This window comes from Watersipora subatra, chromosome 10 (assembly GCF_963576615.1).
Source record: "Watersipora subatra chromosome 10, tzWatSuba1.1, whole genome shotgun sequence".
Classification (NCBI taxonomy): domain Eukaryota; kingdom Metazoa; phylum Bryozoa; class Gymnolaemata; order Cheilostomatida; family Watersiporidae; genus Watersipora; species Watersipora subatra.
Genome location: NC_088717.1, coordinates 583,414 through 600,469, shown reverse-complemented (window position 1 = coordinate 600,469; position 17,056 = coordinate 583,414). Strand labels below are relative to the sequence as shown.

The 17,056-nt window shown below is 36.5% G+C and overlaps 1 protein-coding gene across 1 annotated transcript in view; it reads right to left on the bottom strand.

The window, feature by feature from the left end:
* Window positions 1-17,056, bottom strand: part of LOC137407347 (leucine--tRNA ligase, cytoplasmic-like) — a 68,693-nt gene that overhangs the window by 25,190 nt on the left and 26,447 nt on the right. Inside the window, exons 7-15 of the mRNA XM_068093972.1 lie at window positions 16,922-17,034; window positions 16,338-16,469; window positions 12,665-12,815; window positions 11,912-12,010; window positions 9,885-10,085; window positions 8,674-8,832; window positions 1,585-1,748; window positions 904-1,052; window positions 247-410 (exon numbers count right to left, since the gene is read on the bottom strand). Coding sequence (XP_067950073.1) covers window positions 247-410; window positions 904-1,052; window positions 1,585-1,748; window positions 8,674-8,832; window positions 9,885-10,085; window positions 11,912-12,010; window positions 12,665-12,815; window positions 16,338-16,469; window positions 16,922-17,034 — 1,332 coding nt within the window. The remainder of the gene's footprint in view (window positions 1-246; window positions 411-903; window positions 1,053-1,584; window positions 1,749-8,673; window positions 8,833-9,884; window positions 10,086-11,911; window positions 12,011-12,664; window positions 12,816-16,337; window positions 16,470-16,921; window positions 17,035-17,056) is intronic.

The following is a 17,056-nucleotide window of genomic DNA, read 5'->3' as shown; positions in this document are numbered from 1 at the left end:
TAAAAACTCTAAGCAATCTAAACGTTAGACAATCTAAAAAAAATTCATCTTTGAAAATTCCACTTTCCGAGATGCAATCAGATGTCAAAAGATGCAGTCAGATGTCTAAAGATGTAGTCAGATATCAAAAGATGCAGTCAGATGTCTAAAGACGCAGTCGGATGTCTAAAGATGTAGTCAGATGTCTAAAGATGTAGTCAGATTTTCAGAAGATTGGAACATAATAAGGCTTGACAGGAAATCAACCTGAGGAGTGAGCTGGTCAGCGGCGATGCCGAGAGGGCCTACAATGGAGCCATCAAAGCTGCCAGGAGCCTGAAGGAGGTGTGAAACAGTGTAGTAGGCATCATCTATGGTTGAATCAGAGAGTGACTCAATCAAGTACTGTGGATCCCATGGGAGTCTTGTGCCTACAATATAATATATAACATCAAACGCCTACTTATACATTGCAATTACATATGTACACTACAATTGTACATATGTACAATTGTAGTGTACATATGTACAATTGTAAATGTATTGTAATTATCAACAACAAATGCTGAATAATTATGTAAGTTTTATAGGCAATAAAAACAATTAAATTAATTGCAGACTCTTATTGAAATATTTGACTCAACTTGTGACAATTGCGACATATGCAGCGAGTCCTGGGATGGATATAGCTCATATGTAGAGGTTCGACGGTAAAATGATTTTGGAGCAAAAAAATAAATAAGGAACAAACTGGAAGAGGGCTAATGATAGAGATTTCAGTAATGCAAGACAAACGGTGATGCGCGAAATACGATATAAGAAGGATGACAGATGTTTTGGCATAAGCTCGTGGCATGAATATGTCCTTACGTAGTGACATAGTGACATATAGTGACAAGTGTCTGCGTAGTTAGGGTTACATACCGAGACCATACGAACGTGAGCAGGCGTGCTCATGCAGCCAGTCGAGGATGGCAAGGAAATTGTCTCTCACTGAATCGGTGTAAGTTTCGCATTGATTAAGAGCTTTGGTAGTCTCTGCAAGCCACTTTTCCTCTCCATACTTGAGGTACCTGAACACGATGAAATAGACAACGATGTTACTCACGATCGGATTGAAGTAACAAGATGAACTGGCCATAGAAATAGTTGAACGGCTATTAAAACATGATGACGCCTAGTAGAAAGATTAGAGCGGCAGAAAGTCTGAAACCAACTTCATCAAATCGAATCATTCTCACAAACCACTAACAACACCCATTACCTGAAGCGGTACAAAAGCTCTCAAAGGAAACACGGTTTAATTATGACATCTCTTAGGCAAGAGATAGACAAGCATTAGCCTACAGTCACTCCTATGTATACCATCTGGATGACATAGTCTTCTGCTGTAAATTTGGGTATGACTCTGCCGAGAATAAGAGAAGGCAATAGCTTGACACCGTGTGCTTTTCTTTTATTTACCTATGGATATTGTAGCCAAGTCCCAAAGTCCCAGAAGACCCTTCCTTCTAAATGAAACAGACCAGTAGCATGACTGGCTGTATTGCACCACTTTAATCGCTGAGAAAATCTACAATATTGTTCATTGCAAACACGGCTTACCATTGGTCACAAAGGGCGACAACGCACTCATCCGCCGACCTGGAGATGACCTTCCTTTCTGGCTCCATGTACTTGACAGCCAAGTTATTTTTGTAAAGATGCACTTGAATATCCTTCTTTACATCCATTACTTTCCGGCCTTCATAGCCAGGCACTATCATCACCTACAAGGAATGGCAGCGGGCAACTGAACGCGCAAGACCTGCTTCAAATGCCATACAGTTCTAGACAAGTTGTCACAGGTAGCCCAGTTCAAGGAGTCCCTACATTGACCTGAAGAGTTCATGTTTTGCGTGTTATCAGCATCTATCCTGGAACATGCTTACTAAAATCTCAAATGCTGCCACTTTGTTTTTTTAGAAGCGAGATTTAGCTCACTATGAAATAGAGAAGCAGCTACTTTAGATGAAAGCTTTGTGGTGTAGTAGATGTACTTCTATTGACATCCAAGGCACACTTCAAAAACATGTAGAAATATTGCACGCGATAGCGCAATAATTTAAATCTGAAGCGTTTTCAAACACTTATTGATGGAGAATGATAAAACCCAAGAAACACCGAAATGCTATTATATGCTTCAACTCTGACTGAAACTGTGAATGTCACTCAAGCATTTGAAACAAATAACCTACCTTTCTCAGAAGCGCAGCGAAATATCCATTTTAGCGTACCTATTTAGAAAAAGTACTTCATTTTTAAAGCTTGAAATATTGAAATGTCCCTATTTGATTTAAAAGCACAGAAAACAGACTAGAGTTGCCCCGATTTTGGTATCGGAATCGGTATCGGTGCCGATATGAGTGTCAAGTATCTGAATCGGTATCGGCCGATCTTTTCTCAAAAAATCTGAACCTTCCGATACTTTTTACAGATCACCCATTTAGCAGAAAACTGTATTTTAGCCTGCTATACTAATAAAAAATCATCAGCTGTAAGCTTCTTACTTTTACTTAATGAATTTCAGGCCTGCCACACAATTTATTTCATGTCTATAGCCTGATCAACACAGCGAAGGAAACTTTTTAGCCAGAACGTAAACAAAAAGTGTGGTATTTCCCAATTACAGCGATAGGTTTTATTGCAAGCAATCACGAACAAGAAAACAAAAGCGGGAAACAAGAACGCAGTGTAATATTTCTATTTACTAGCATTACGAAAGTAATTTAAACAGTCGACGCATAAAGTTATCCATCACTCTCTTGATCCTGACGATACAATGGATCGTTTGTATTGTACAAAAAACGGTAACCCCAGTGGCGTATCGGTATGTAGCCTGTCCTCCAACATCTGTTGCAAGGGAATCCCCCTTCAGTACGCTCGGCTACATTGATAATGATGGAAGAAAAGAGACGTCTTACTGAGATAATTGAATCACTAACGGTTTTTAAAAGAAACATTGATTTGCTCTAAACTTGTACAGACACAGCAGTTCATCCAACAATAGAAGAGGGACTTCGTTATTACAGATAGAACTGTACCACTAACAATAATTACCTTTATTTACAAATTACAAGAAACATGGACTGTTTTGTTACTACATGCACGGTATGTCAGTATGTGAATATGTATATATTTTTTCCATAAATGCAAACAAATAAATACAATAATATTCATGTTTTCTTTGCATTATGTTTGTATTTGCATAATAAAATGAGCTACTATCTATGCAACACAAAAGATCTGAATCGGTATCTGAATCGGATTATTTTTCAATTAGGATCGGTATATCGGATCGGTATCTGAATCGGCTGGTGAATTTAGAATCGGGGCATCTCTAAAACAGACCTAAAAGCTGCATCCGGTGTGAAGAACCACATTAACTCCTTCCCTATGTATTTTTTTAGCCGTGACGTAATTAATTTTTGGAAACTGTGACTTCGGACATACCCTACAGGATGAAAATATTCGCGGAGTTACGTTTCGCGTAAATTGCCTTTTTCATGCATATTCGCGGACTAATTTATTCGCGGAGGAATGCAATCACTCTCTGTTATGAGTTGACTCTATTGCAGCTAGCAATAGAGTTAACCCTTCGCATGCATACACCGCGTGTTTAGGTTTTCATTTAGCTACCAACTACGAGTCGATCATGCTAAGCAATAAATTTCTTGCTGCTTCCAGAGGTTTTCACGAATATTCATCGCTTTGGAAGCATTTGACGAACCAACAACTTGTGGTAAGTAAGGAGCTTTTTTAAAAACCCTTTACTAAATTAATAATTGAATCTTACGTCGGTTCTTTGGTAAAACACAATATTTATTTTTTGTCATTCCTACCGCTTCATTATTCGTTTTAGTATGAGGAGCCCAATAATCTGCAGGAGAATAAAAAAGGAACAAGAACGCCTTTGCGAGAACAAATTTTTGGCCAACCGACAGAATGTTGCAATAGTAAGCCACGAGGAGAGTTCTGATGACAACTGCCTTACCCGCCATGTAATAGCAAGAGAATGGCCTTTAACCTTTACCCAAAACAGTGACAGCGATATAGCGCTGCTATTACCAAAATAACTAGTCAGAGAGCACCATTGCATGCTAGTATTTACTTATCAAGAGTATCAATTTAATTTTATTGCGAGACAACCACCATATGGGCCAAACTGTTTTTATTTACTCCATTCACTGTTTGTAAAGTTTTATTTGTATTTGAAATTTTGTATTTGTGCACTCAAGTTTGTAATTAAATTATAATTCATAATTTAATTACATAAATAATTTATAAATAATTATATTTATTTTATTATTATTATTTATTTATATTTATACATGAGCTAATTAATAAGCTAAGCATAATTCATGCTGCTATAAACTTTTGGCTTCATCCAGAGGTTTTCATGAATGTTCATCGAGTTGGAGGCCTGTGGTGAGTGGACCAACCACTTATGGTAAGTTATGAGTTTTCTCAACATAAAGAACTGCAGGAGATTTCGTTCGATGATGATTCCGTCCCCAATAACTTGTGACAACCTTGAATAAATTTGTAAAGTGTGATGCATTAGCAATGGGGTTAACTCAAAGCTCGGTGACGATTTAAGAAAAAATTGGAACTCGGCTACGTTTACTACTTCTGTCTAGCGACTAGTTTTTAATTTGAGGCCGTAGTTGTTCTTCCTTGTGTGTTAAACATAGAACTAATTATTTGCGAAATTTAATAACTCGCGGAATACTGTTAGCGAAATCGCGAATTATTAAATCCATCAAATATTTTCATCCTGTAGGATAGGCTGACATTTCTTTCAATAAGTAGAAAAATATTGCTCCAATCGCCATGAAATAAAAGCGAGAGTGATCAGTACATTTTTCCTATGAAATAGACAACCGTGCTTCACCAAGCCCAAATAGTGGTAAAAAATATTTTTATAACTTTTACAATTTGAAATTTAGAAGAAATCAGAAATTTGCCATGAAATTTCTCTACATTCTCCTTTCCCCAAAAACATTAGCTAGAAAAAAACCATAGTCAGCATCTGAGTCATCAGAATCACTGCTACTTTTACTATTACATGAGCACTAAGAGACCCTATGCGATACAATATTTGCAGCATCTTATGCACAAAGTTAAAAATGTGGTTGTGTCAAAATGGTCGATCAAATGAAATTAAGGCCAATAAAAGGCTAAACCATCAGCTACAATTTGATGTCATTTTTGTCTTTGTAGACTAACCTTGTCCAGAGATGTAAGCGTTTGAATGAGGTCATCTTTTAAAATGCTCAGATTCGAGCAGGCGCTTCATTCGTGACATATATAGTGATACATGTGAAAAGAGTACACGAGGGATAAATATAAGATCTCTTTAGTCAATCAAAAGCACAAAATTTTTATATAGGTCATAATAATTGTCATCGCTAGTAAAACGCCTTGTCTGTGATGTCAAAGTTACAGATTTTACTCAATTACTAGATCGTACATCAAGACTCACTGAAGTAATTCACATCGTTAATTCATTGAATGAACGGATCGATCCATTTTATTGACGAACAACAGAATTGTAACAGTGCTTCCAGTTCCTGCGAAGGTGACTCGAGAGTTTTCTGAGCATCAGGTGGTTAAAGTTTGTTATGTGATATGCTGCAGAGAAAGATAGGAAAATGGAAGTAAATTATTCTTTGACTTTGAGTCTCCTATATATATATATATATGCTGCTGTGTTTACATTCAGATTATATTTCCCTGTTTGAGACTATAATGGAACTTCCTGTGCATGCATGCGTGATACGGATGCACAGTGAGTTCTTGCTACAAAATACACGATCTTGATTGTCAAATTGACGGCTTCTTAATTAATCTATAGCATCTAGCAATATAATGGCTTAGATTGATGAACAAGTGTTAAATATACTAAAGGTAATAATTTTAGTACTCATGAATACATTTACTAATTAATAAAATTATAAATTTTTGCTATCACCAGTCATCGTTTCATAACTTTCTATAATATTCGCTTCAAATTTTTTTGGCAGTTTTAGCAAGTAAATTAGATTCATGATTAGAATTTATGTTCATTTCTTGCTTGTAGAAAGTGATGAACATTGATTGATCAATGCTCATCCTTGACTCCCAAAAACAAAACTTTGAATTGTTGGCTTGGCGTACTTAAGCTTTTGTTAAACATTTATTCATTTTTAAAATTGCACTTGCAATCCCTGAAACTCCCAATTTGAAAGGTTTCAGTAGATATACCTTAGAACGACATATCTATGAATGGCATATATTTATTAAACTGGTTTTATTGATTACAGGATGTTTATGTGGCAACACCAGTTGTGGCAGTGTGGAAACTGCCATACACAGAAAAAAGAGAGATGAATTTGTGCCGGACCAACCAAAATATGTATTGTTTGAGTTTGCTGCAGTAGATTAATTTGTTCTATTATATGAGCTGAAACTATATGAGTTGCCACGACTTGGATGAATGTTCTTATTAAAAACTTTACGCCTAGATGAAAATTCTTTGGCTTGTAAAAATTATATAATAAAACAATATTGTTGAAGATAATGCAAAACATGATTTGCATAACATATTGAATATATTAAAGCCCTGTTATCATCTGCGTTGAAATCTAGTCTGATAGATAGGTTAATGAAGTGTAATCAGAGCTGTATTGACAAGTACTTACTATTGCATAGCTCGACTCAATTCCAATGGACCAAATTTTGAAATCTCAATAAGTTTTATGCTCCACGCTACTAAGTGAAAACAGGTGAGTCCACAAACCGCCAACTAGGTGCGAGAATGGCTTTATTAACCCTTTGCCAGAATCGGTGGGTTAATTGATTTTATAGCAATTGGTGTGTTACGTTCACTATTTTAGTCAACTCGTAAAACCATTTGTTTAGTACTTGAATCAACTAATCAAATAGGACCAGTAATTTTTTTTCCACAAATTGATACTAATAATGATTAGATAATGTTGACTATACATGACTTTTTTAGGGATGCATATATTCAAACATATTCTTTTCAAAGATGCGGCTTGTTTTTACTTTATCTAGTAACTAGTTTCCAGTGTGAGTAGCAACTGAGAACTTCGATGATACAAAGGCCGCAATGAAATAAGTTAACTCGACGACCTAATTATCGTACACTGGTAGAATCGTAGTCGGTACTCGAATGTTTACACAGCATTTAGAGGAAACTAACATGGCAAAGTTTTAACTTTTAATTTTTACACCCTTATTTGAAGCGTTTTGAGACATTTATAACAATATACTTGTAGTTAGATTTAAAATTTCATCCTAGCAATCATGAGCAAATACAAAATAAAATATATGCCAATAGAGCCGCGTAGAACTAGACTTTTATCGCAATAGCCGATGTGAATACCAGAGATGGAGGACAGTTCGTTTCACTATATATACATAATCTTGGGTAAGTCTGGGCACGTCTCTTTTTCTGAGCGTTTCTACCGTGATCAATTTTTGTCGATGATAATCTTCAAATATCTTGACAATGAGATCGCCTAACACAACAAACAACATCTCAACTGATAGTCAAAAAAATTCTTTCTTTTCTAATCAACTCAAATTTGACACAATCTCATATTTAAAACATACTTTCTTCGCGATCGATATTGAATATGAAAGTACTGAATCAAACAATTATATTTTTCATATTCCCAGTTTTAAAACGAGCATAATAATTGGTCAGATAAAACGCAGTTCTGTTTTTTTGTAAAAAAATAAATTATAAGTCTACTCCGAGTATAAGACAAGCTATATACCACTTTTCCTAACAGTGTATTGAGCAGCTTCTAAAGTGACATGCCGTATGGAATACATGCCGCTGCATGTCAGTAAAGTGACATGCCATACGGAATACACGCCACTGCATGTCAGTAAAGTGATGTGCCATATGGAATACACACCGCTGCATGTCAGTAAAGTGATGTGCCATATGGAATACACACAGCTGCATGTCAGTAAAGTGACGTGCCGTATGGAATACACGCCGCTGCATGTCAGTAAAGTGACGTGCCATATGGAATACATACCGCTGCATGTCAGTAAAGTGACATGCCATATGGAATACACACCGCTGCATGTCAGTAAAGTGACGTGCCGTATGGAATACACACCGCTGCATGTCAGTAAAGTGATGTGCCATATGGAATACACGCCCCTGCATGTCAGTAAAGTGACATGCCATATGGAATACATGCCCCTGCATGTCAGTAAAGTGATGTGCCATATGGAATACACACCGCTGCATGTCAGTAAAGTGATGTGCCATATGGAATACACACCGCTGCATGTCAGTAAAGTGATGTGCCATATAGAATACACGCCCCTGCATTTCAGTAGAGTGATGCGCCATACGGAATACACACCGCTGCATGTCAGTAAAGTGACGTCCCGTATGGAATACACACCGCTGCATGTCAGTAAAGTGACCTGCCATATGGATTACACGCCGCTGCATGCCAATAAAGTGACGTGCCATGCAGATTACATGCCGCTGCATGTCAGTAAAGTGACCTGCCATAGCGAAAGAGTTGAACACTCAAGCAATTATTGGTACGACATTGAAGTCCTCATTCAACTTACGGATAATAAGTCTCAACTGAACATGATGAGTGGCTGGTATCATACCCCTTCGTAGAAGCCTTTCAAGTAGGCTGCGTCCTTTGCCTCAGCCAACTTCTCCTTGTCATTCTGACTCTGTATCTTCAGTTTCTCATACATGCTCACAGCTGAGAGGCATCCCAGACCAGGTATCTCTATGATAGGAACTGGCTCAAATGGCAGCACCTGCATTACATGTCAGCATCTGAATTACATGTCAGCACCTGCATTACATGTCAGCACCTGCATTACATGGGAGCAACTGAATTACATATTAACACCTGCATTACATGTCAGCACCTGCATTACATATTAGTAAATGCATTACATATTAGCACCTGCATTACATGACAGCAAAAGATGAATACGCAATTTACAACAATAATGAGCAATCTCCTTCAGCTATCATCTGCCTTCATATCAAGTGAATATTAATAGTAACACAAATGTTACTTTATAACATACATGTACATATAACAATATTCATACAGCATTTATAATAGATTATAAAGATAACACGATTAGTATAAACCAGTATGTCAGAGAGCGAAATAGTTTATGTAAGTTATCACCGACTAGACTAGTAATTGTAGTAATGGAAACATAGTGACTCTATAGTACTGCAGACCACCTGATGAAGTCTATCAGCAATTGGGATTTAGTTTATCAGTCAACCAGATATAGTTTATTAGATCAACCAACCAAATATAGTTTATCAAATTAACCAATCACATCTGGTTCACAAAATCTGCCAATCAAATATAGTTTATAAAATCAGTCAATCAGATATAGTTTATCAACCAGTCAGATATAGTCTATCAACCAATCAGACATAGTCTATCAGCCACTCAGATATAACCTATCAGCTGATCAGATATAGTCTGTCAGCCATTCAAATGCTACCTAACACTACACCCAAATCACGCCAATTTACAAAATAAAGATCCGGTAGAGGGCTAGTGGTCAGCCTGTAAAAGTCTATAGCAGGTCCCATCAGCAGCACCTTAATATTCTGAACACGGTGCAATACTTCATAATTGAATACTTACTGTTCAGGTTGATGAGATAAGTATAAGTTCCAAAGTCACTTCTACAAACCCGCAATTGTAACCGTGAGTGTAACTGAGCTCTAGGAATAAATTATCCCTCATTTGAAATTCTACAACGTTGAAACCACAGCTGAAAAATTTTCCATTACTAAATGCTGCAGAAATCAGGAGCCTACAGGCCCTACACACCATCTCATCTGTGATTCCATATTTTTCACGAAGTGTAGCCTTTTTCTTGAGGTCCATGAGAGCGGCATAGTCATCGGGTGAATCGGATGGCACAGAGGTGACAACTCCGCTACCTTTATCCTCTTTAATGGTTAACATAGGCAGAGCATAAACTTTCTTGTAGCTCGTTAGTGGGGCAGATAAAGCAACACCCAGCAATTCCTAGAAAGTGAAGAGAAATGGCTAAAATATTTTTGCAAATGACTATTATATTTGAAGGCTCGCTAGAAGCAAAACCACGATAAACCCGAGCTTGATGTCACACATGCACCAATAAATCTCATGAATTCTGCTGTAAATGGTTACAACTGAAAGCATTTAATCTGTCTTACAATAAGGTAGTTTCTTCATTACTCGATATCCTAACAACAGTCTTAGAGAGTGGGATACACAGACAAGTAAACTTAATCAGAGCAAGACGTCTGCTCTTCACTAGCAGACAACTACTATGGCAGAAGGCAGTTAACATCCAGCAACAGATAAGCTACCGTAAAACCTGTATTTGAATACCACCTTTATTTGAATGCCACCTCTATTAAAGCGCCACAATGGGAGAAGGGTTGAAAACCTTTAATTGAATGCCACTTTTAATTGAATGCCAATTCTATTTGAGTACCAGTATTCGACATTCTTAATTTTTACGAACCCGTAATAGTGTAAAGTGTCCACAAAACAGTACCAATAATGACTCGATTACTGCAATAACAATTGATTCATTCGTTGTTTCTGTTTATATCGAAGACCGTTTTCTAACTCTAAGTCTTTAAGTTTCTTCATCAAAAAATTTAATTGCAACACTAAAGAAATAATTAGTAACTCTATCAGGCTGATAGTAGTTCCTTTTTTAACACAGTCTTGATACTTCGATGTATGTGAAAAAGTTTTTGCATTTACGGTGGAATCTGTGCTAGATGTGAATCTGTGCTAGATGCGAATCTGTGTATTTGAGATTAAATTTTGAGGCTATTTTAATTATTCAGCGGTTTCTCTGTATTCACACTAGAAGTGTCTATTCAAAATGGGACCGCATAAAAGTTTTGCTCTGCTAAAAAATGTTTGGATGATAATATCGACTAGCTCAGCTGTGCAGAAGACACTGTGGAAGGTATTGAACAGTTGGAAGAATATGAAAAGGTTACAAACAGAAAGAACAACCAGGACACAACTGGCTGAGCAAATGATGCTAATATTTTTGTTTTAAACATTCTAATATTTGTTTTAAAATATTAAATTTTGTTCCTGCATGTATTATAATTATGGCTTATGTCACTTGTTCTTGAATATATATTTGTAGATTTGATATAATGTGATATAAATTTGTAGATTTATAGCATATCATTTGATAGCATGATTGCGGTAATCTGAACTCAGCTTATAATGAATGAATCGACGATCGTAACTCCTGATCTATTGCACATAAAAAGCCAGTTTTGGCTGCAAACTGTAGCAGACATCGATGAGTGCAATGAGCTTTTATGCAACCTTGTTAAATATAGTCATAAAATTAAAATATGCATTCAAATTTAAAACGAAGTAAAAAATTTAAAAACTTTAACAATACGCAATGCAGGCTTTAATATCATCGTAGGTTAATTGCAAGCAATAAATATCAATTGGTAGAGACATGTATCAGCTTCTTCATGCATAGTTATTTATAGATCTATGATAAGTTGGAGGTAAGTTAGCAAACTTCTTGCATCCAAATAAGCTAATGCCGCACCACGCAGAGAGCAAAATATAAGCGACATTCGATTCGCCCTTGAAGGGGTTAAATTTATCTTCTCAAAATTCTGACAATGTGTCTGAAAAAAACAACGTCACCCTTTATTTGAACACCATCTCTAATAAAGCGCCACTCTAAGGGAAAGATAGAAAAATGTAGCGCCATGGCATTAAAATAAAAGCTTTACGGTAAGTCAATATGGCACTAGGTTTGAGCGATGACGCAGTCATAAGTTTTAAAAACAGACAGAGAAGAAAGAGCTTACCTCTCCAAGTATAGCAATGATCTCATCCACCACTCCATTCTCAGAGGTGAACTCCTGATAGCACATGTTCCTGGCAGCTCGTTTCGTTGAAATGAACACCTAAAGCAAGACATTACTCTCAACTCTGTGGTTACAAGAAAAAACAACTCCCGATATGTTATTATTAGTCATGTGATTTATCTTCTCTTGTATCTTCATATACACACATGCAGGTCTTGTGATTAATCATTTTCTGTATACTCATATACTCAGCTACGACCAGCCAAATGTATGGAATGAGAGAACGGTAAACTGGGATTTAAGTAATTTTTGCGAAAGATTTCCTATTATGTGAAGGAAACATTTCTCGCTAGCGCACTCCACAATTTGTCATGATGTTGCCAACAAAAAAACTGTGTGGTACAAAGATAGTTACTAGGCAACGGCTCTGCTAGGGGCAAGTCAGTTTACTAAATGTGAAAAACACAGATCAAAAGACTGGCTATGCAATGCTTAGTGAAACAGACCCTGGGTAGAATAAACTGGAAAAATACCCAGCTAAATAACACAGAAAGCTCAGCAGGCTTGCCGTACATTCGTACAGCTCCGTGAAAGAGCTGAATGTAGCCCGAGTCATAGGAATTATGGAATGCCGCTAGTTAGAGCAACTGTAACTTCATTGTAACTTATAACCTGCATGATCACACAACTTCTAAAGATTATAGTGTACGATCGCTACTTGGAGCTCTAACAGAGGGATCCACTGGAGCCTACCTGTTCTCCCGAGTCGGCCAACTTCACTCTATGAGCTATATACTCTATGGTCGGATGGAGCCAGCAGTTGGTTTGTCCAAACGTGGTCTCCGGCCTTAAAGTGGCAGCCACTAGAAACACAGGGATACCAGCGCATCCCTTCTCATTCATGCTAACACTGCAATGAACCAAATAAAGCTGAGAGAATAACATGCCTCTTACGATGTGCTAACCAAATTACACCATACCAAATTAAATAAAATTATGGTTTATGTTGAACCATTTGTAATATAAACGTATTTAACGTTATTCATCAGAAATTTAAATGTTAAAATAAGGAAATGATGTTATGCTAACATCAAAAGTAAACAATATTTTAACGTTTTGTCTTAAAAAATGAAAATAAAATTTTGCAAAGTCGACCATTCCATTTGTGCTTTGATAGACTATTTCCATAGATCACCGAAATAATTTTATTGGAAACAATTTGAAATATACAACATACGTATCTATGTAAAATCTTTTACATTAATTCATACTTGTGACTACAGATAAATGAATTATAAATCCCACATATTGTGACATTTCGCGTCTGTTAAGGTTTATCTCCCCTTGAATGGCTAGATGATATCGATATATAGAGACTCATCCCTTGAAGGTTAGCTGACAACACAACTTTTTACTGCATAAGCAGCGGATAACATCATAGACTGGTAGTTAAATAATATTTTTGTGCATTTTCGACAAAAGACCAGGTTTTATAAAAATTTTCAGTCAAATCACAAAAAAGGACAGAAAAATTTGTGGCTTTTACAAAAATACCCACCAGAAACAACCACGATGCTATATAATTGGTCATTTTTGGAAATGCTAAACATTCGTGAAAGCAGAGCATGCTTTAATAGGTTTTAAACAGATGACCTTTGAGTAAAGACAAGCAAGATATTACTCTCAACTTTGTGGCCACAAGGGAAACAACTCCCAATATGTTGTTATTGATCTTGCAGTTCATCTCCTCTTGTATACTCAAATTATGCACACATGTCTTCATCTACGGCCAGCCAGATGTATGGAACGAAAGGAGTTAGCTAATTTTTGCTAACGTTAATGTGGGACGTATAAATATGGCGCAGACTTTTCAGCATTTGTGAGATCTGCTTCAACCTTGCGTTATAATCATCTGCTATGTTATGTAACAAAAACATACCGACTAGATGTGGGAAATGTATTAGAATGGGGGCCAACTGTAGCGCTATTGTCTTGAGTTATCAATTTTGAGTTATTGTAGATACAGAACCAGATACATAATGACTAGAGTTAACGAAGAGACATACACGAGTCACATATTGTGTACATTCATGTGCATGTGTGTACATACATGTGCATGTGTGTACATACATGAGAGATGAATTTGTGCCGGACCAACCAAAATATGTATTGTTTGAGTTTGCTGCAGTAGATTAATTTGTTCTATTATATGAGCTGAAACTATATGAGTTGCCACGACTTGGATGAATGTTCTTATTAAAAACTTTACGCCTAGATGAAAATTCTTTGGCTTGTAAAAATTATATAATAAAACAATATTGTTGAAGATAATGCAAAACATGATTTGCATAACATATTGAATATATGACAGCCCTGTGATGTGATGTATTTTCTTGTTAATTTAGTTTTTACATATACGGTAAAACCTGAATTGACCGCCACCATAGAGGGTTGTGAAATAGAGCGCCACGGTGTTCAATTAGAGGTTTTACGGTAATTTAGACTGTTACCCTTTACTTTTGGAACTTTACCTTTCTATATATTGAATTATATGTATGTTGTTATTAGAGATGCCCCGATTCAAATTTCACCAGCCGATTCAGATACCGATTCGATATACCGATTCTTATTGAAAAATAATCCGATTCAGATCTTTTGTGTTGCATATATAATTGTTAATTTTATTAAGCAAATATAAATAGAATACCAAGAAAATATAAATATTGATGCATTTATTTGTTTGTATTTATGGAAAAAAGATATACATGTACATGTATATACATGTATATTCACATACTGACATACGGTGCATCTAGTAACAAAACAGTCCATGTTTCTTGAAATCTGTTATTAATAATGGTAATTACTGTTAGTAGTACAGCTTTCTCTGTGATAATGAAGTCTCTCTTCTACTGCTGAACAAACTGCTGCGCCTCTATAAGTTTAGAGCAAATAAATGTGTCTTTTAATTACCGTTAGTGATTCAATTCACTCAGTGAGTCGTCTTTATCTTCTATAACTATCGATGTAGCCAGTCGTACTGAAGGACTCACTTGCCACAGATGATGCAGGACAAGCTAAATACCGATAAGCCACTGAGGTTATTTTATGCGATACAAACGATACATCATATCGTCAGGATCAAGAGAGAGATAGATAAACTTTATGCATGGACTGCTCAAATTACTTTCGTAATGCTAGTAATTAGAAACATTACACCGCATTCTTGTTTCTCATTATGGTTCTCTTGTTCGTGAATGGCTGCAATAAATCATATCGCTGTAACTGGGAAATACCGCACTTTGTGATTATGACCTGACTAAAGCCAAAAGATTTCTCAGCTGTGTGGATGTTTATTAGGCTATAGACATGAAATTGATTGTGACATGCCCGGAAATCATTAGGTAAAAGTGAGGAACTTGCAGCTGAGGATTTTTATTAGTGTAGCAGGCTTAAATACGGGTTACTGCTAAATAGTTCATCTGTAAAAAGTATCTGAAGTTTCCGATTTTTAAAGAAAACATCGGCCGATACCGATTCAGATACTTAACACCCATATCGGCACCGATACCGATATTGAAATCGGGGCAACTCTAGTTGTTATGTAATGATATGTAATTAATAGGTCTTACGCTGTAAGAATTAAGCAGAATACAATATTTTTGTACAAATATTCACCGCAACATATGAAGGAAATATTTGTATGAAGTCACTCCGTATGTCAAAACTCGACTGTGAAATAAACAGGGAGCAGCACTACAGTTGAAACTGAATTTCAAACAAGGAAGGCACCTTAACTTCATGTTTAAAACATACATGAGTCTTGGAGCTACTGTAGTTGACAGCCTATGAATGCGTATAAAAGAATGCAACTAGGTAACAAATTTCGTTGCCAAGAGAAGACAAGTCTGCTTGTCATTGAATTATTCAATTAGATTATTATAAATGCCACAACCAATCTATATTTCTTAAACTTTGTGCGTCTGTGTCCAGCTATAGCTATTAAAACTTTGGAATAAAGAATCCATGTCAAAGAAGATTTGATCTAGGACCTTCCAATTCACTAATCCAATCCCCTACCAATTAAGCCACACGAGCTGAATGGAATCTTTAGGCAATATATGTCACTATTGGGTGCAAATACGCTACCACTTTCGGTTACGAGTCAACGTCATGGACAGCGGTAGCGTAATTTATTCATGCTCTTCGTTAAAGTTTGCTTTTATTAGTAAGCTTACTCAAATTATATATTAGCGATGTGCCAGGCTAATAGCAAGTAGAAGGCAACTACATTACCTCTCATTGTTTATAAGCTGATTTTTAATATCCGTGCGACGTTGAAAATTCCGCTAGTCACACATGTTTAGACTAGTACAGTTTCCACGCTAAAAGAAAGTACAATGTTTGCCAACAAACAAAAGATCACCTGAGTCGAGTTGGGAGAGGATCTAACACTCTCATCTTGACCAGAGTGTACTCCTGAGGACCTACTCCCTCCCCAGATGTACGGTCGTGATCCATACAAGGTTGACCATCCTTGGGTGAGTAAATGGTAAACCTGGTCAAGTTAACAACAGTTTATCAATCTAGGGCTAAGGTAAATGACAGTCACCTGCAGAGGCTTGAAAAAACTGCTACTGAAATACAAGTCACAATAGTTAAAAAGGACAACTACTGAGAAATACTTAAGGAGAAGATAATCCTCAGCGGCACTGTGAGAGCTGAAAAAGTCATGCCACTGGACTCATGAGCAACCAAACATTCACCGCACATGCATAGATGCGCATGTTACTTTGATTAAATAGGCCGATTTTGCCAAAATAGACAAAACAGCGGAAGTACAATAATGTAATTATAATGGTTTATAGTAACTACTAGTAGTTACTAATATTACTCACTAATAATACTTCTAATACTCACTACTAAGAATACTACTAATACTCACTACTGAAATGCATTAATACCATAAACCAACACGCACTATTAATTTCCTAAGAATGAGAAACGAACCTTTTGCCAAAGTCAAGCCTTCCTCTTTCCTTCAGCCTAATAAACTGCCATCTTATAAATGAGTCATAGTAGGGGTTGGCATCAGTGGTTAAAAAAGACCTCCGCCAGTCAACCTGTGACACAATAAATAACCTA